At 41.1% G+C, this 21,154-nt stretch overlaps 1 protein-coding gene across 2 annotated transcripts in view; it reads left to right on the forward strand.

Moving 5' to 3' along the window:
- The window catches only part of AP3D1 (adaptor related protein complex 3 subunit delta 1), a 71,055-nt gene that overhangs the window by 24,892 nt on the left and 25,009 nt on the right, over positions 1–21,154 (forward strand). The window contains exons 2-13 of one of the 2 annotated variants that reach the window (XM_030540843.1): positions 3,495–3,590; positions 4,241–4,321; positions 5,312–5,392; positions 7,442–7,549; positions 8,879–9,008; positions 11,722–11,861; positions 12,156–12,229; positions 15,297–15,346; positions 16,511–16,560; positions 17,078–17,126; positions 18,567–18,712; positions 20,974–21,122. In XM_030540843.1, the coding sequence (XP_030396703.1) occupies positions 3,495–3,590; positions 4,241–4,321; positions 5,312–5,392; positions 7,442–7,549; positions 8,879–9,008; positions 11,722–11,861; positions 12,156–12,229; positions 15,297–15,346; positions 16,511–16,560; positions 17,078–17,126; positions 18,567–18,712; positions 20,974–21,122 (1,154 nt within the window). Of the gene's footprint in view, positions 1–3,494; positions 3,591–4,240; positions 4,322–5,311; positions 5,393–7,441; positions 7,550–8,878; positions 9,009–11,721; positions 11,862–12,155; positions 12,230–15,296; positions 15,347–16,510; positions 16,561–17,077; positions 17,127–18,566; positions 18,713–20,973; positions 21,123–21,154 lie in introns of those variants that run through there. The other variant, XM_030540844.1, reaches the window with a different exon arrangement.

The following is a 21,154-nucleotide window of genomic DNA, read 5'->3' on the forward strand; positions in this document are numbered from 1 at the left end:
ACTGTTTAGGGCCTCAAGATCTTGTCAAGGTCTTTCAGCAAAGGTAGGGAAGTGAAGACCCGATACTTTGATCTTTAAAGGGAAATAAAGCACAAGGGTTTTGTTTACGTTGTAAAAGGATAATAATTGTTTTTACTTCATAGTTCACCTTAAAGGGAAACTGTCAGTTTAAATCACATTATAAAAAAATTTCAGTACTAGTACTAGTGATACTAACATTTTAGATTTGAGTGAAAGAATTTTAAGTGATCTTCATTATTTATGCTGTCTTCTGTTTTTGCATTTGTGTGGACAACAAAGTCGCTTTCACTTCTGTTTTAATCTGCTTCATTTTAAAGTACTGCAAGTTTGAGGTTCCAAACACAGCAGGGGGATGTTGCTATATAAAATCAAAGCTTTATGGTGGGCATTTTAAATAAAAACTAGGTTTTTATTAACTTTTTGCTTTTACAAAAACTGAGTTTTAGATCAAATTTGAGTGGAACATCCTTTTAAAACCCTTTTGAACATAGTTTCAAGCTCTAGAAGTGGAACCCAAGTTCCAGCCTTATTCATCATTCTATCTTTGTCAAGATTGTCCCTCCTGTTACTTTTACTTTAATCGTATTTTGAAAGAATGAGAAATCACATCAGCCATACTATCAGAGGCTCGTTCACCTGCAGTTCTCCCAATGTGATATATGCATCATGTGCCAGCAATGCCTCTCTGCCATGTACATTGGCCAAACCGGACAGTCTGTACGTAAAAGAATAAATGGACACAAATCAGATGTCCAGAATTATAACATTAAAAAAACAGTTGGAAAACACTTCAGTCTCCCTGGCCACTCAATTACAGACCTCAAAGTCGCAATATTACAACAAAAAAAGTCAAAACCAGACTCCAACGAGAGACTGCTGAATTGGAATTAATTTGCTAATTGGACACCATTAAATTAGGCTTGAATAAAGACTGGGAGTGGATGGGCCACTACACAAAGTAAAACTATTTCCCCGTGCTTATTCCCCCTCCCCCCCCTACTACAGTTCCTCAAGTGTCCTTGTCAATTGCTGGAAATGGGCCATTTTCATTACCTCTACAAACGGTTCTTTCTCTCCTGCTGGTGATAGCTCACATTAACTGATCACTCTCCTTATAGTGTGTATGGTAACACCCATTGTTTCATGTTCTTTGTGTCTGTCATCTTCCTATTGTATTTTCCACTACATGCATCCAATGAAGTGGGCTGTAGCCCACGAAAGCTTATGCTCGAATAAATTTGTTAGTCTCTAAGGTGCCACAAGTGCTCCTGTTCTTTTTGCAGATACAGACTAACACGATAGCTACTCTGAAACCTAACATAAATTATTAAATTACAAATATCTGCTACTGAAGCTTTTGTCTTACATGATTTGCTTTAAAAGTATAGGTCAATTTCTTGAAATTAAGTCTTTTTTTCCCTAAATGGCTTGTGTATGTGGAAGGGCGATAGCATTCATGTTTTAATTCCCCTCCAGACTTCTCATTGCACTACCCAATGGCTGCAAAACTGTGTGAGGGCTAGCTGAACTGACTAGAATCAGAAGTGATCAACTTCTGTTTTTCTCTCTTGTAACTTACAAATTTTGTAACACTTTGTGAAGATGGTAAGCCAGCAGAAATGTTCCCAGATGGATCTATGCTTAGTAATCTTGTATCATGACAAAGGTTTCCAATGTAAATGGTGCTATACCTCTAACTGTAGCTATGTGAACCGTCACCAACGCTGCTGCTTTGGAATGTGAAGCCCCTAAATTAATATGCAGTTGCTACTTGCTCTAACTAGGATCACTCCATGGTTTGTTTTTGCACTACAAATGTCTTTTTCTTGTCTGGATCTGCAATTTTATTAAAGATAATACAGCCTTCCCTACTTCACTATCTAGTGGCTAACTCTCATGACTTGAAGCAAGAGTATCACTCTAGCATTCTAAAAAAAGGCCAGAGAACAGTCAGGATTATGCAGTAATTCCGGTATAAAGAGGAGAAATATTAAGTAATGGCAGCAGACCAATGGATTTCCATAGCCAACATTTCTCAGATGTAACTTGCTGTAGGAAGTAAGTCGCTAGGAAGAACTACATATTAATACTAGGTAATTCAGATATCTGTTTTTGACTAGATTCCTCTGACAGTTAATTTATATGGAATTATAAATACCCTGGTGTGCATGTGGCTTTTTTAGGGAAGGCTTTTTTCCCTCCTTTGAAATCTTGGGTAGTAACTTGTAGATGCCTTTAACTCTTATTAAAATAATATTATAATCATCATGAATTGAAAGAATATCTAACTGAATTAAAGCCAATTTATAGAGTAAAGTATCTGTTTCAACAGACTTCTTAAAATGAAGTGTGTGTGCAGGAAAGACATGGCACGTACATGATCCTTTAGAAAGAAATAGTCCCCAAACACTTAGCTGAAATGTAACAACATTTGGATCTTCAGAGTTTGAGATATACATATGAGTAAGCAGGTGCAACAGCTATCAAATAATATAAATGGCAAAGTTACACCCCTCTGACTGTAAAATTCCCAAACTATCTAGGCAGTAGCCCAAATACTGCTGTCTAAAGAGTAGAAATCAGATGAAATTAAATTTGCTTCATATTTACCTCCTAAAACTCTTGTGCCCTGGCCCTTTGGTAGGAATAATAGGAATGTGCGCTGCATGTTTGGGGTGCTGAATGTATAATACACAAAGAAAGACAGAGTTATTGGCTCCCTCTGGAGCTGGTGGCTTATTGAGCTTAATTAGGAGATCATTTGTGGGTAGGGGTACTGAGAAACAAATGCCTTAAGTTGCTCAATAGTGACCCCTTCTGGCAGTAGCACTGAAGGGCTCCAAAGGCAGTCCTATCTAATTTTCAGCTGGAACAATTGTGGCTGTAACATGGATAGTTAAAGATGTATGATGAAGCATTTCAAAATGGGATCCTCGATGTGTAAGTGGTTCTATTAAAAAATATAACTGAGTAGCCTACAATTATTTTTAATCAAGGAAACTCATATTGTGCTTTCTGTAGTGCCTGGTATCCTAACTTCTCTTGGTACACAATAAACAATTGTCCTAACTCCCCAGTGAGGCAGATAACTAGTATGATCTACAAATGCTGAAAGTAGAATCCTGATGCTAGATTTCTGCTCCTACTGTTATATAAACAACCTCCTAAAGCTTCTTTCCTATTAAGCTTTTAAAGAGTGGCTCTGGGCTGAATTGATTTATTCACAGGAAATTGAAAATAGATTCAAAGAAACACTTCAGCGTACTTTTGGCTGTAACATTTAGCATAATGGTTTTGACTGGCAAGTAGTTTCTTCAGAATTGAATGCTTATCAGAACACAGTGGGTTATTAAAATTTGTGACAAATTGGAAATGAGCAAACAAAGACTAAGGTCAGGTGCTGCTAAAGTACATGTAAGCTGCAGGATGAAGAATGGGGTCATGTAACTGAGTGTAACTTTCTCTTCCCTCAGGCAAAGTACATCTCCCAGTGCATCGATGAGATCAAACAGGAGCTCAAGCAGGATAACATTGCAGTGAAAGCAAATGCAGTTTGCAAACTTACATATGTAAGTACCTTGCTAGGGTATAATGTAACAATACCTTTTATTTTACTCTCTTGCTAACTTCCAACTGACTGTGTGAACTGTACCTTCAGTTACTTTTCTTAGTTTTACTTATGTAATATGACTTAAGCATGATTTTTTCTGAAAGCGGTTAAAAGGGTCACCAACTTAAAAAAAAATCTCACTCGTCTTTGGAGAATACTTACCTATGGGTGTTACAGCATTTTTAGTGCTACTTGAATCTGAAAGGTTAGACCATTTTTTTCATGTTTTGACAGCCCTTCATACATAGAAGATTTTGCCATTTTTTTCGTCTATAGTCAGTCAATTTCTCTTTGCATGGGCCTTTCGTGCAACAGCAGAAAAGAGAAACAAATATGTGAAGTACGAGTAAGTTTAATACCTGAAATTACTCTTTTTGGACACTTGCTTAATTAAAAGGGACTTTTGCTTGCAGCCTTTATATTCTGTGGGTGTGAGAAGATAAAATTAAATAGCCATGTGACTTTTCAGGTGTCCAGAACATATATTCTGTAGTAGTATTACTGTACATTTTCAACTTGTAAGAGTTATCCTGTCTTTTAAAATTTCCTGGCTATATTGGGTCTTGTATTTTGAAGTGTGATTTTTTTTTTTGTCTCCTTTTCTAACAGTTACAGATGCTGGGCTATGACATCAGTTGGGCTGCATTCAATATTATTGAAGTAATGAGTGCATCAAAGTTTACATTCAAAGTAAGTGGTCTGTATAATTGAGTATTCCAGCCAACACATCCATTATCAACCTTTGCTCCTGGCAGTCGGACAGGACATACATCATCAATATTACTTTCTTCCACCAGACATGCAGGTGTATCCTTGTTTGTGATAGCCCTGATCTCTGTTCTTCTGTTTAGGTTGCTTAAGGCTGCTCATCAGTTGGTGTATTTTCTTTTATTAATTACATTTTTTTGGAATTTTTTTTCATGAGTTAGTGTCTGAGGCTGGGAAGGGCCACAGGCTAGCCAAGGAGGGCTGGACAAAGCTTCTAGGCTTCCAGTTGTTAGAATATTTCTCAAGAGCCAGGAAAGTAGGCCACCTCTCCAAAAGAGCACTACCATTCCAGCCAGAGTGAAGCAGAGGGTCTGAACCAAATCCGCCACGTAACTGCTGCTGCTAGGCCACCAGCAACTTTCTTTAAAGTAAATTCAGTGCTGGTGAATGGTACTGAATTGACAACCTGAGAGAGTGAAGTCCTCACTCCACCTGACACATTGGCAGCAGAAGTGCAGCATTTCCCAGTTCCCCCTCGTGATGAGCCTGTGTTGTTCTCAGGGGGCCATCAACAGTTGAGAGTGAAGTTCGGTCTCCTTGGCTTCGTGAAGCCTTGTCCTCTGTAATGAGATGGACAAAGGAGACAATGCCAGTTGGAGAGGTGGTTTCAAAACCCTTGTGAGGTAGCTAAATTAGACCCAGTTTACAGATGGGGAAGTTCAGAGGTGAAGTGACTGGCTTAAGTGCACACAAGCAATTTGTGCAAGGACTGATCATATAGAATCAATAGTGAGCTGCTGCCTGCTCTAACCATTAGATGACATATTTTCAGTATATAATTATGCAATATTCTAATTCTGCTGAAGGAGTATCCAGTCCAATCCTTTGAGGAGCGTCTGATCTTTTGAAGATGCTGTGGAAAGTCAACACTTGTGAATGACTCATTTCCTTCTGTTTTTCTTAACTGTGCAGAGAATTGGTTACCTAGCTGCCTCTCAGTGCTTTCATGAAGGGACTGATGTAATTATGCTGACTACCAATCAGATTAGAAAGGTAAGGTATTAGCTTCAATAGGAAGGAAATCAGACTGTTGTAAGGTGTTTGTTCTGTCTTCCTACCTGGCATCTCAAATCTGTATACTATCTCTGCTTCATAAATATAGGTATGTGAGCAGAGTTGTCATCATTTGGCTCACATTCCAGTCTGATACCTGAGTTTGTCAGAGATTGATCGGAAAATTGACAACCATTGTCAGATTTTCCCCATGGTGCATGGCCCAACTGTCTGGGCTTGTTCAGAGTGCAAAGTGAACATGAAGACCCTAACTTTTCTTGACACTCCCAGTATCACACAGGCCAATGCAAGAGGTTGCTGGGTGGGGGAGTGCTGCAGTATCTGCAGGGAACTGAGTGATTAATTATCTAGTTAGAAATGAGTTCGCTTTTTGGATCCATGAAAGGCTGCTTCATCCAGCACTGACAGACCCTTCACCTTCTCCCACATAATTATACAGAAAACAGGTGAACAGCAGCTGTTTACATTAAGGCTGTTTATTCTGGTACTAACATGCTCAAATGTGTTCTTTTGGTTTGTCATGGCATTCATGTTGCTTGTGTTCCTTTCACAATTAATGGATCTGCATTTTTCCTGATCAGCTACTGCAGATAGATAAGAAATCTTAAAACATTAATTTAGTTTCTTTTAAAATAAACATCTTTTTAATCTGAGGACCCTAAATACTTGGACAACTCTTCCATCAGATACTAATCTGTGCTTAGCTTTGTTATAAATGGCTGACCATGGTTTTTTCTTGCTCCAGAGAAAATCAGCAGAATGGGATTGTGTTCAGTCTTTAACCTAAAGAACCAGTATTCTTCCTTTAATTATATTTTAAACTATGTTCAGGTCTGACAGATAAGTCCTTTATTTTATAACTATACATTCCGCTCTTTGTTATGAAGACTCTGGTATACTGGTATTCTCTAAATCACATTTTGTTACAAGTCTCTTCCATTCTTTTTATGGATGTTTTTGTACTAAAAACACCTTTGTTTAGGCTCTTCTATGCTCCATTGACTTAGCAACTGTGTATTTAGAAGAGGGGACCATCACCTCTCCAAAGCATTAAAACCCAAAACGAACTATAGAGCTTTCACTTTCATTTATTCCAAAGTATGATTTAATATTACTGCCAGCCTAATCTTTTTCCTTCACCCGTTGTGGGGTACTGAAATGAAGTGTAAATTGCACACTGCCCCGAAGTCCGAACTACATATCTGGAACTCCCAATCCATCCTTGGAATGGGAGTCTTAAATATGAAGCTTGCAAGTTCATATGGAAAACTTTATGCATTTTTATTCATGTTTCTGTGCACCAATTGCCATATTTTTGAAGGACTGATCTTTTCCATAACTGCTTTGTTTTTAAAATCCTTGTCAGAATAAATTCAGATACAAGTATAATGCAAATCTTAAACAGTCCTCTCAAATTGAAAATATCTAAAAGAGTATACAATATTTTATAAAGACAGAATTGACAAAATATGTATTCTGCCGTTTAGATGGTATACGGTCTTTAGTGGAAAGATAAACTATAGTTAATGGGGACTTACAGCTAAACTAGAATAAGTGTAGTCTACAGGAAGATTAAACCAGGACACTATATCAAACAGTGGGCCCCACTGAAGTCAATGACAAAATTCCCACTGATTTGTGTAGTGCTAAGATTTCAGTCAAGATTTTTAATGACCCTAAACACTAGGTAAAATTTTCATGTTTTCCAGAAGCATATGCAGCTTCTGAAATACCATGTGTTGTGCTCCCAATATTCTATAGTTTAGTTATGTAAATTATTATATGTATTAAACTATTGCCTAACCATCTCAGAGGATGAGTACTAATGAAGTGACAGTCCTCTCAAAAAATCAGATAGGTAAATCCTCCCAAATCAGTATGTCAGAGCAGATATTCTGTAGAAAGGAAGCTCTGTTCTGTCTCTGTTAAACAGGGCTGTTTTATTCATTTATATTTGAGATGTTTGTCTTTTACCCTGAATTTTCTTTGAATAAATCAGAAGTTTTTAACTCTGTCTTTATTTTTTAGGATCTGAGTAGCCCTAACCAGTATGATACTGGAGTAGCACTGACTGGTTTGTCCTGTTTTGTTACTCCAGATCTTGCCAGAGACTTGGCAAATGACATCATGACTCTGGTGAGTTGATAAAAAGTGAGCAAACCTTTTTTCCATATGATTGTGTCTAGAATATATTTAGACTAGACTATTAGAAGCATACTCTCTTCTTTGTAAAATTTACAAACGCCATGCCTGAGAACTTGGTAATTGGTTGTTAGCAGTTCTTGTGTTTCAGGAGCTGTGTAATCTCTTTTGCAGTTCATGTTTCAAAGTTAACAAACTAATTGTGCACCCAGAGTTCATTTTAGAAACTTGTCCTAGTAGGGCCACAGACTGCCAAGACCAAGTAGGTGACGTGCTTTTAAAGGGAGAATCATGCACTGACATTATTACAATGTTGGATCAGGTAGTATAGTCCTCCTTGTTACTCCTACCACTTCACCATGCTTAGCTTGGCTCTTGAAGAGAGAGAGAAGCTTTGAGGACTTGGGTAACTCAGCCAGAAGGGTCTATTACAGGAGTGGATGGGTGAGGTTCTATGGCGTTCGATGTGCAGGTCAGACTAGATGATTGTGATGATCCTTTCTGACCTTAAAGTATCAGTATATTAGAGGTGATATTTCTGGTATAAGATCTGTTCTTTGTCCTCTTTTCACTTTTATGATGTGTACGCCTTTCAATTGGTGTTACCACTGTATGCTTCAGATGGGTCAGTAGCACTAGGTTTGCAGTTGGATGACCCAACCCCTTCAGATGGGGTATGGTAATGGAGATAAGCATTAATACATCCAGTGTGATTGCTACTCCAAAGGTGAAGGCGCTATTTAATGGTGAGGGAGGAGCAGTTTGGTTAAAAAAGCTTTTTGATATGTTTGAGACACTGCTTCTTTCCTCTATCCTCTGTCACTGTATTAGCGTGATTGCGTCTTATCACATCTGCCTGTGTTGGCTGTATTTGAGGCTGGACATGTTTCTGCCTTGAAGATCGCTGTTTGATACTACTTGTTAGATTGAATAATAGGAGTGGTTGAGTGCAGTGACTTTAAGAATAGGGTGACTGGCAACTTCTCTTTATCCTAGGCCAGTAGGGAGCAGGTGCTCTACACATTCAGAGTAGGAGTCTTGTGGTTGATCCTTGAACCCTGTTCTTTTGTAAATCACACATCCTTGGCTAACCCAAAGGGACTACTTTGACAATTTTGTTTTGACTTGCATGACTGACAATGTTTTGCTTTTTATCTTAAAATTCTGAGTGCACTGAAAGAGCAGCTGCATGGAAAGACTGCCCAACAGAATCAGTTTTTATAGGTATTGCTACGGAGGCATTGACTAAAAATGATATATTGAAAGAAACTTCTTGGGAATGTGAGCATGTTGAGTCTGACTGTGGTGTTGTTTCACTAACAGATGTCTCACACAAAGCCTTATATCAGGAAGAAGGCAGTGTTAATCATGTACAAAGTGTTTTTGAAGTACCCTGAGTCCCTCCGTCCTGCATTCCCTCGCCTTAAAGAGAAACTGGAAGATCCAGACCCTGGTTAGTGAATTTTAATAAATTACTTTTATTGCAGAACAGGACCTCAGTGGAGACATGAATTTTTAGTGATGGTTGATTCATGGGAGGCAAAAGAAGGTAACTGGTTACATGTTATAAATTATTGCTGTACCTGTGGTCAGGCACCTGAACACTTGAAGGGATGGGCTCAGATTAAAAACAAAAAAGACCATTACTTGTTACTAGGCTGAATTAATGGAGTAAATCTTAATGACGTAAAACCATTCTTACGTTTTGTAGTTCATGTAGCTTGGCTACTGAAAATACAGTAATCAACTTCAGTTTTTTGTTTCTCATGCCCTAGCCCAGCGGTGAACAAACTATGGCCCGCAAGCTATTTTAAGCCAATCCGCGAGCCGCATCATGTGGTTTGGCCCCGCTCTGGCTGGGGCGCTGGGTCAGGGGCCACACCACGTGGCTTCTGGAAGCCACAGCATGGCCCTGCTCTGGCTTCTACAGGCTCCAATGGGAACCCCAGGGGCAGTCCCTGTGGCTGTGGCAGCATGCAGAGCCTCCTGGCTGCGCTTTCAAATAGGAGCCGGAGAAGGGACATGCCACTGCTTCTGGGAGCCGCTTGAGGTCAGCGCTGCTCGGAGTCTGCACCCCCTGAGCCTCTCCCCACGCCCCAGCCCTGATCCCCCTCCTGCTTTCCAAACCTTTCAATCCCAGCCTGGCAAGGCTGCCTTTAGCAAGTGCCGGGCCCAATTTGAACAGTTTCTATGGGGCCCCGGCAGGGATGACTAAGGAAAAAAAACACGTAAAAAATCACGTGGGGCTTGTACTCACCGAGCGGCTCTTCTAGTCTTCGGCGGCAGGTTCTTCTCTCGCTCTGGGTCTTTGGCAGCACTTCTTTCAGTGCCACCGAAGACCTGGAGCGAGTGAAGGACCCGCCGCCGAAGTGCCGCCAAAGACCCGGAGCTCCACCGGGTGAGTAAAAATTAAAAAGGAGCCTCTAGTCAGAGAAGGGATTCTCGGCCACTTGCCCCCCGCCCGCCCCGGCAGCTCTGCCACTGGGCGTGGGGCCCTCTTAGGCGTGGGACCCGATTTGATGGAATTGGCCTAAAGCCGGCCCTGCAGCCTGGAGCTCCCTCCTACACCCCAGACTCCTCCTTCCCAGCCCTACTCCAGAGCCTGCACCCCAACCTCAATTTTGTGACCATTCATGACCCGCCATATAATTTCTATTCCCCAATGTGACCCTTGGGCCAAAAAGTTTGCCCTGCCCTGTGCTAGCACAAAGCTGCAGTGACTGGGTTGTAGTATCTGGATGTAATTGAATCATTTGAAATATTTCACATAATATAATAGGAATCTCTTCCATATTTAAGCCCCAAATTCAGTTGTTTTTTTTTTAATCAGTCTCTTGAATCTTCTTGTGTTGTTGTGTTTTAATGTTAATACTACAAGAGAGAAGATAAAATATTGTGTCTGAATTCTTGGGGAATGTGTCATAGCTAAAGCTACGTTTTAGTAACAGGTATTTTTAGTAAAAGTCATGGACAGGTCACAGGCAGTAAACAAAAGTTCATGGCCCATGACCTGTCCATGACTTGTACTATATGCCTGACTAAATCTTGGGAGTGCTGTGGGGGTGTGCAGGTGCTGTGTGGGGGTGCCACAGCCAATGAGGACTTCCAGGGAAGTGCCTGGGGGTGGAGGCAGCTGAGGGAGCTAGGAGCTGAGGGAGGGACATGTTGCCACTTCCAGGGAGCACCCCTCAAAGTAAGCGCCACCCAGAGTCTTCATCCCCTCTGTTGCCCCAGCCTTGAGCCTCTTCCCACACCCAAACTCTTCCTGATGCTGCTAGGGGAGGGAGGGGCGCGGTGGCCCAAGACTGCCCCAGTAGCAGCCGATGCGACTGGCCCAGGGGCTGCCTGAGCTGCTCGCGCTGCTGCAGAACCAGCCGCACTGGCCTCTGCAGTAGTCATGGAAAGTCACGAATCCATGACCTACATGACCAACTCACAGCCTTAGTCATAGCTAACACAACTGGGAAGCTGCAGAATGGAGAACTTTATGTATGTCCAACAACGATAAGAATTCACATTTCTGTAGCCAAACAGTCTTCCCAGAATTTATTTAGGATGCTTATTTTTCCCCACTGGATGGAAATGCTGTATATTCATTCTGAGAGTTCCATCTGAGACTTAAGCCTATGACTTTCAGCTGATTTGTGTTTAAAGTGGGAGAATGTAAATAGAGTCACCAGGCTGATTTGATTAGGGTAAGGTAAGACCTGCCCTCCAGGGACATATGCAAGAAAGAATCAATCTCATGTTAAAATGTAACCTGCATGGGGAGATTTGTGCTTTTGTTCTTTTTGGGGTTCTGTGATGGATAAACCATGAAAGACTCTTCAAAACATTGCTTGCCAGTGTTTTCCATTAGGAAACCAGGTTCTGTCTAGACTGACAAGTCTATGAGCAAAAGTCTATGGGAGCTGGAACAAATGAAAAGGGATTTTTAGTCACTTTTACCATTCTGTGTCACGTAAAACATCTATTTAACTTAAATACCTAATAGACACTTTGAAGAAAGGAAGCTTTTCGTCAAATCCTTGAAGTGTGAGCAATACTTCCAGCTCTGTCCTAGTCTAATCTGTAGCTGCTCTTGTTCTGTTCGTTTGGATTATGAAAATCAAGCTACAGTTCAACTGCTGATTGGACCCTTTTCTCCCACTTCTTCTGTTTCCCAGGTGTCCAGTCTGCGGCAGTAAATGTTATTTGTGAGCTGGCCAGACGCAATCCCAAGAACTACCTGTCCCTTGCTCCGCTCTTTTTTAAACTGATGACGTCTTCAACCAATAATTGGGTCCTCATTAAAATTATAAAATTGGCAAGTATTCCACTTCCTCTGTTAGCTCCTTTCCAGGGCTGGCGTGCTCATTAACAGGACCATGGGTGTGAAAATAAAGCTATCGCTTAGAGGGATAATTACTAGTAAATCCAAATGACAAGGAAGAGAAACAGACATCTGTTATAATGGAACATAACAACCAAAAGGAGACAAAACATCTCCTTTCAATTTTGTTTTGTTGTGTTGTGACACACAAATGGCGATAGTACTGTTTTACCCTGGTGAAAGCTATCTGTTAAAATAATTTCCCTTCCTCCCTTTCTTTTCAAATAGTTTGGTGCTCTTACTCCATTAGAACCTAGGCTGGGAAAGAAATTGATTGAGCCGCTTACCAATCTCATACATAGGTAAGTCTGTAAATATACTTTTCGCCTTCTTAATTCTTCAGCATTGTTTGTGCTAACATGAATAGAGTCCGCCTAGGTTTATTGCATCTGGAAATTTTTGGCTCCAGACATCAAAAGTTAAAATTGTGTCACTGGAGCAGCCCTAGTATAAAATATCCTTTTAAAGCTTCTTGTGAATGTGTGACTGGCAATTGGAAGAGACCTAAGAGAGGCTACTATCTAGTCAAGGCCCCTGTGCTGAGCCTAGGAAGATTTGTAAGTATGGACAAATTGGAGGAAGTCCAGAGGTGAGCAACAAAAATGATTAAAGGTCTAGAAAACATAACCTTAGAGGAAAGATTGGAAAAAATTGGATTTGTTTCTTTTGGAGAAAAGACTGAGGGAGCATGATAAATCTTCAAGCATGTAAAAGGTTGGGATGAAGAAGAGGGTGAATAAACTGTTCTCCGTGTCCACTGAGGACAGGCCAAGAACTAATGAGCTTAAATTACAGCATGGGAGATTTTAGGTTAGACATTAGGAATACTTCGTAAATGTGAGGGAAATTAAGCACTGGAACAAATGGCCTATGGAGGCTGTGGAATCCTCATCAGCAGAGGTTTTTAAGAACAGGTTAGAAGAGCACCTGTCAGGGATGGCTTAGATAATACTTAGTCGTGCTTCAGTTCAGGGGACTGAACCAGATGACCTATTGAGGTCCTTTCCAGTCCTGCCTTTCTATGATTGGGAACCCCTGTTTTAGAGGGGGGGAGGGGATCTTTTCTGTTAAGGCTTGCAGTGATCGTGATAGAATTGATTGATTATGTTGAGGCGAGAGCAGGTGAGCTGTGAGTGAGCAAGTTCTCAATCAAACATGTACAGTATCATCTGTAATAGTGGAGGGAGTGATACCCGAACAAACCACTTTTTGTCTGTCCATTTAACATTCTTTGAGACTGCTCTGCGGTGGAAGCTTAATTTTGTATTTAATGAGAGTTAAATGTTAAAGGCCCATGGATTATAAAAATTATTAAGGTTAACAGTATAGCCAGTACTAGGGACTGGTCAAATGGCTTGAAAAATTGTGCACAGACCTAGATTTCACCCTACTGGGGCTGGGAAGCGCACCCTGCACCTGTTATGTCTACAGTGGATGCCGTGTCCCAGAGAGATTCTTTCCTGGGAGATGCAGGAGGGAAGTCAGGTCACACAGCTGCCACTACCCTTCCTCAGGGATTCTGCAGACTGAGCTTTAGTTTTCTGAGAGCTCCATAGAAGTCCCGGGTGACAGGGATGCTCTGAAATGGTCCATTGCTTGGTCAGTATTGCCTGCATTTTGAATTGTGGTGGCTTCCTTTAGGTGGTCCTTCTACAGCCACCCAAAAAAGAGGCTGCAGTTGCTTTGTGCTGTCAGTATCTCCATCAAAAAGACTTTGTCACCATGGGTTCTGTGTCCATCTATGTGCACCATGCTTTTGTTTGATCTCCCAGATTTTATAGATATTGTGGAATGTATTCACATCAAAGTCCTCTTGCAGCCATTTACTAAGGATACCTCTATTCTAGAGGGTTCAGTTGAGCCCTAGGGTAAACAACAAACATGTCTGGAGTGCCCAGAGTAGCATTTACAAAAAGTTAAATTGAATTAATTGGCAGTCAGTTAACTCAAGTTAGTTTCGAGAGCAGTCAGACCCAAAGTGTTGAAACTCTGTGGCTAGTTCACCTGCAATCATTGTCTTAAGTGTAGTTAGTAACTTTAAATTAAAGCATTACCTCAGCTTCCACTGTTCATGCTGCTAGAAGAGAAGCCCATTTGTTCCTAATTGTAGACTAAGGAACGAAAAGTGTCTGCTGTAACCCATCTCTCTCTCAAACAGCCAGTGAGCTTGCATCCAAATATCTAAAGAGGGTTCAGTTCATTGCAGCACTGGCAAAAATACAAATTTAGTACTACTTCAAGAAAAGAAGCGAGATGGACAGTATGTATATCTACACCCCCTCTCCTTCCCACCTCCTCATCCTGCTCCTGCAATAGTTATTCATTTAATTATTTGTGAGGACTTTAACCTGAAGGCTGGTTGGTTTCCATCATATTAGTCATGATGTTCCTGGTCCAGTGTCATCTAATGCATAAGGCAAGAAACCTGCCACCAACTGCGAACAGCGTAGACAATACAAAAATCTTATCCTGGACCTGGGTGTACTGGGTTTTTAGACCCTATGTGCTGAGTCATCTTTATAGTGTCATTTGTGACTGCTACATCAGGATTGAACTTGGTAGTTAATTACCTCAGTGCACTGTCCCTCTGGGTTCTACTCCTACCATTATCACGCTCACTGACTCTTGCAAGTCACTTCACCTCTGAGCCTCAGTTTCCACCATGTATAAATGAGGACACCAGCTATGTAAAGTGCTGTTGGAGATAGCATGCTGCATGCAAAGAATTGAGAGCAGGCAGAAGTTTTGGGAGTGGACCCAAGTAGAGATGCATTTTGGGAAAATTACTTTTAAAGAAACAGATTTTTCTCTAGTAGAGGTGAGTAATGGACACAATCCAGTAAATTTCTGAAAGGATCAGTTGCTTGAGCAGCATTTAATGGTATTGGAGAAGAGAGATTTCAGGGCTTTCTACTAGCCCTATGTTTCACATGTTTTAGTGCTCTTAATTTGATCCCACCCTTATATTCGTTCAGTTCTTAGCCAACTTTGGGTCAGTGATCTGTACTTGATGCTGAGATCTTGAGGTTTTAGTTTCCCTATACCACTCAAAGTGGTACTATTGCGTACTCGTTTCCCAGAGAAAAAAATGGTGTAAAGTAGAACCTTGTGGATTTCTCAAGTATCAGGAATATGGATTGAGAAACTAGTTGTTTACCACCCCCCCCCCCATAAATTTAACTGGATTCAATGAAGACTGGGTATTGAATGTTTTGAAGAATAAGAATTATTTCATCTAGTTCAAAATATATGGAGGAGGGAGGAAAAGGTTAGTAATTTTCTCTGTAATAAAAAGTGTTGTGTTTGAGAACTCTTCATAATGTGATTTTTTTCTTTATCTGAAATACTTGATTTGTTTCTTCCCTGTAGCACCTCAGCCATGTCTCTTCTGTATGAATGTGTGAACACAGTGATAGCAGGTGAGAACTGAAACTCATAACCTAAAAAAGAGCATGTTTAACTTTGGCAGCAGTTAAATAACGTCAGCTGTAAAATCCCTTTTTAACTACAGTTTCAATTAACTTACTATAACCAAATGAAATTGCTTAGTGAACTTGCCTCACTATGTAATTGAAACGGAAATCCCTTTCTTTCAATATATTGGGGATAAACTAGCAAAATATAAATCAAACTTGCTAAGCATAAAAGCAAACAAAACTTAGCTAGCAATAATAATATACAAACTCTTTTAAATAATGTACAACTCAAACCCACAAAACCCAGCAAATACAGTATTCAGCTATGTACCAAGTGGAGCACCCTCCCACACTTGCATGCTCACAGACCCTCAAACTAAGCCACCAGTTCTCTGGATGCATGAGTCAGAGTAGAATCCGGCACCCTCTCCCAGAAATGTTGGCTCTGCAGGGTTAGTGGGAGTAAAGAGAAATAACTCTCAATTGACTACAGTCCACAGATATGCCTGAATACTCATAGGGAGCTGACTGGCTGAGTAAGAAGGAGCTTTCTCCCTGCCTTTTAATACCCATGAGTGCACTTTAGGACAGGCTGCGTGATGGCTCTAAGTTGTTTGCCATGGAGTCATACACTGCCAAAGCTGCACAAATGCCCACTGTAATCAGTAGTAAAACCTGCCTTGCCTTCTGAGGCTCTTGCTAACTTGATTGGGTTTAATGTAATTACTCGGAGTAGGATTCACTGCTGTCTCATGTTTTCAGGGAACTACAGACAAAAATCCAGCAGTACAGTCACTGGTGACCTTTTAATTAGTGTCTGGGTTGCTAGATGGAAACTGTAAAAGGGAGACTACAGTTAACCTGGCAAGAGCAAGGCATCATGAAAACAGAACTCTTTGGGAGGCTTTGTAAAAGCCCCCCCATTATGCCTCCCTTTGCTCTGCAATATCATGCTAATCTATTCTTGGGGCCTTGCTTGAACAGATGCCACAGCTGTGTTGACATTGTACCAAACCATGCACTTTTGTGCGTGGCTACCAGAAAGCAATAGGGTGAGACCACCAAACACATCCTCATGTGAGGGCTAAGCCAGATACTGTGTGTTACGTTTTATCTTGTTTATACTTTGTGCTGAACAAATGTAACTTTAGTGCTTGTGTGTTTCAGTGTTGATCTCTCTATCCTCTGGGATGCCCAATCACAGTGCCAGCATCCAGGTACAGCACTTCTCTTAATGTTCTTATTTTGCCACGTTATACCTATTTATTCTGAAAACTGGGGGGGGAGAAATAGTCCATATATTTGAAGTAGGAACCTGCTAATCGGACAGCCTTGCTTATTGTTTGGCTTTTATTTAGTTATTTCTAAGATAGAGGAAAGGAAGTTTCGGAACCTAAAATTCAGCTTCTGTGTGCTCTCTTCTGCTTCCCCTATCGCAAGGGTGTGTGGAGTAGGGAAGGCCAGATGCCTAAGAACAAGATTCAGTTTGAGAGGCTTTGCTACTGCTTTTGATGAATTGCCACTCAGAATCCAATCACTGGAGCGCCATGTTCCCTTCATCTTATGATCCATTAATGTAACAATACTGTCTTACCAGTGGTCACAGATCCTGGTAACACTGCTTTGTCATGTATTGCACTCACCCTAATATAACGAGTAATCTCCATTAAGGGAATATTTTAAATAGTCGTCTTCTCAAAGCTCATGTTAATCCTGACTTGCACTTTTTTCCAGCTCTGTGTTCAGAAGTTAAGAATACTAATAGAAGATTCAGATCAGAACTGTAAGTGTTGCTTGTTTTCCTAGAGGCTTCAGTGGCCAATCTGATGGGGCTAAGTGGCAGTGGTATTAAAAGCAATGAGCGGTGTTGTAGAACGCCCAGTATTGTCTGAATTGGTACTAAAGAATTTCATATTTATGAATAGTGAAAATCATAAACTATCATGTACAACTAGATGTTTTTTGAGTAGATGAATAATAGTGCCATTTATGGTATGTTAGATCTGAAACAAAAAATAATTTTCTCTCCATCTCCTGGGTTTTCCCTTTATAGATCTTCCAGCGAGGAAGCAAGAAACGCTAGTTATTCCATAGACTAATGGTAAAACCCAATACTGCCAGATTTGTTAGTGCTGGGAAATGCATTGGCATAAGTTAGCCAACACCATTTAAATCCTTTTTAGTGAAGCATCTTTTCCAAGCATCTGTAGCAAGAACTATAAATGTCTTCCTCATCTTCAGAAGAGAGCAGCCCCTTTTCAGTATACAGGTTTCAGTAGCAGCCGTATTAGTCTGTATCCGCAAAAAGAACAGGAGTACTTGTGGCACCTTAGAGACTAACAAATTTATTTCAGCATAAGCTTTCGTGGGCTACAGCCCACTTCTTCAGATGCATAGAATGGAACACATGGACAGGAGATAATTCTGTTTGCATTATTGGAGTAGCTCTAACACTCTGACAGAACCCAGCCACCGAGCACATGCGGTACCATCTTGGGCAGCTATCTGCACTTCATCCAGCAAGCAATGCAGATGACCTGATGCTGACATGGCACTACGTATGCTCCTGGCACTATAGTAATTTTAAGTACAGAGTGATCTTGCTTTGCCTTTGCAGCCTGAGTCTCTTACTGTCTGCAGCCGTTAATTCCTTTATGGTACCAGCTACTGGTGCTGTTTGTATCAGGAACCCTCTCCAGCTCCAACCTGCGAGAGGAATGGTTATTTTGCAATAACTGTGGTTCTTCAAGATGTGTTTTCCACATGGAATTGATGACCTGCCCTCCTTCTCTGCTGCTATGGAGGAATGGTGGACCCTGCTTTGCATTTTCTGGCTTTGAGGGTGAAAAAAAGTGATCAGGGCATGTAGGGTGCAAACCCTCCAACCAACATTGCTGGCCATAATCTACACATTGAGTGCATGTATACATCTCAAAGAGCCACAGTTATTGCCACTCTTTAGGGATGGCAAAACCTGAATGGGTGTGACTCAGCTGCAAGTATACATGTGGAGGGCAAAGGAAGAAATAGAAGCTTAGGCTGCTCTTTTTGGTTTCTAACTGGTAAATGTGCTCCCTCTGTCAAAGTTTATCCCAAACAGTGTATTTGGGATTTGAGGTTAGATGGGAAAGTCAGCCCATCTTAAAATCCCCTGTGCTTGCAAGAAACAATACAGTATTTCTATATGTGGAAAAATTGTATTTTGTCTTTTTTCCCCCCACAGTGAAGTACCTGGGTTTGTTAGCAATGTCCAAAATCCTGAAAACTCATCCTAAATCAGTTCAATCCCACAAGGATCTCATTCTCCAGTGTTTGGATGATAAGGATGAATCCATCCGACTCAGAGCTTTAGATCTCCTATATGGCATGGTATGTTTCTGTGCATTCCTCCCCCCTCCTTAGTTAGCACTTAAAAAAAAAACAACAACAAACAAACCCTAGGGTGAGATCCTTGCCCTTACTTTGGCCCCCTTATGCAGGGTGAAGGGGCTGACCCGACATGGAAAGATTCCCCTGATCACAGGCAGTGTAGAAGAATCTATAAGGCTGCTTTCTGAAGACCCCTTGCAAGCCTTGGCATAGATCAAACCAGATAACCGGCGGGGTGTTGAGAGTGAGGGCTGTAGCATACAGTGCTTTGGAAATTCCTGGCACCAGTACTGTCTGTACTATAGATGCTGTAACTCAAACACGAGTCCAGGGCTGCCTAAATTATGCTGCAGCTGAGGAGCTGCATCCGATCAGGACACAAAGTTGGTTTTAAGGCACCTTAATATGCCATGCCTGACCATGTCCCTCTGAGGCCTTGAGGTGCAACACACAATCTCATCCCAGGTGCTTGTGCCTCTGTTCCTTTGCATGTGTGTTGTGTGTGTTGCTACTGTTCGAGGAAGTTTTAACAATGCTGGCTAGACTAAAGAAATACAGCCTAGTGGAGATAATCTTGTAGATCAGTGGTCCCCAACCTTTTCGTCTGGCGGGTGCCAGATGAAGAACTGTGGCGGCGGTGGAGCATCTGCCAAAATGCCGTCTAATTTCTGTGGCGTTTCGGCGGCAACGCCTTTCGATGATGTCACTTGGCGGCGGCAAGTGGCGTCATTGAGAAGCGTCGCCACGGAAATTTGGCAGCTTTTTGGTGGATGCTCCATTGCCGGCCAGGACGCGGGCGCATTTAGATGGCATCACGTTGGAGACCCCTGTTGTAGATTTTTGAAGGCACTGTGGTTACAGCCTTGGTGTATAAAGTGCCTTTCATCCAAAAATCTCTATAAAAATACATTCACATGGGTGGATTGTGGCAGACTTCATTCCTAAAATGCTGTGATATTTTGGCAGTGGAAGTAAAGAATATTGTATCCCATATAAAGTGTTTTTCTGGTTGTTTTCATAGTTGGGCAGAGAGTATCTAACCAAGTTATAATTGCCTGGGAGTCTTGACAAGAGGTCAAGATGTTTTTTTTTACATATTCAAAAGACAGCCCTTCCAGCAGTGCTGCCTAGCATTCTGCTGGAACACTGACTCAGAAGGAAAAGTGCCATATACTGCGTCATCAACAGCACTTCTGCAGTACCTGCGCTTCCTGGAAGGTCTCCATCTATATGCTGATCAAGCCTGAGATGTGCTGTGATCATAGATTGAGGTGATATGACTGCAGACACTGGTGGTCACAGACTTTCACTGAATTCCCTACTGGTTGCTACATGTCAATCTATTAGGTTCCCAGAGCAAGTTAAAGTGCAGTTATTTTCTGATAAGTGGTGTATAAAAGTTAGCATTGTTTTTTGGGTCAGAGGGGTGTTTTCATAAGTCTATCAAACTTGCTCAGTTTACAAGGGTAAAATAGTCTTTTCAAGTCGTCGACATGGCAAACTGCAACCAGAAGCTGAAAAATCAGCTGTGTTTCTTCAGATTTCTGTGCCATTGCCATACTGTAATACTAATTCCGAGTTCTGTTATGGCTCAGTATTGCAGAGCTGTATTGGATTAGTATTGCTAATAGAAGTGAAAAGTAATAGCCATTTCGATTGTCAAATGTGACTCTGCATACATGCATGGGGCAGATCTGTTAAAGTGGTAGTATCATGTTTACATCGTCACACTTCTGCCTCTAATGCACTTTAAGGGGTAGAAATCAGAATGAGCAGTCATTGGGAAAATACTGAAAATTAAAAAGGCTCTTAAAGTGTATGGGGTTAGCCTCAGATTTAAAATGTGATTTTTATGATATCCATAACAAATCCCCATAGTATCCTTGCAGTTATGGATTAACATTATTCTGATCTAGTGGTCAGGGTCTTACCAAGTTCAGTCCTGGGCTTATGCAGATAAACTTCTGCTAGATCAAGTGTCCAATGACAGGTGTCCAGCCCTTAGACTGGCACAAATGCTATTGAGATGTGCCCCAACACATACATTCAGTCTCTGATTGCAGCTAAATTGTACAGCAGTCCAGAGCCAGAGATATTGTTAGTATCTCTCTGTGTTCTTAATACCTGTCTCACCCACAAACAAATACAGGTACATCTAATAAGTATCTACTATTTTCCTCAGCATTTATGAAATGGGAAAGACCTGGCGGTAAGTCTGCATTACCTTCTGTGGCTCATGTCTCATTTCACTCTTAAAACAGGTGTCCAAAAAGAACTTGATGGAGATAGTGAAGAAACTGATGATTCACGTGGACAAAGCGGAAGGGACGACATACAGAGATGAATTGCTGACCAAAATCATAGACATATGTAGTCAATCCAACTACCAATACATCACAAACTTTGAATGGTCAGTACTTTTGCATCTAGACTCTGAAATAA

Source organism: Gopherus evgoodei, chromosome 22 (assembly GCF_007399415.2).
Source record: "Gopherus evgoodei ecotype Sinaloan lineage chromosome 22, rGopEvg1_v1.p, whole genome shotgun sequence".
NCBI lineage: Eukaryota > Metazoa > Chordata > Testudines > Testudinidae > Gopherus > Gopherus evgoodei.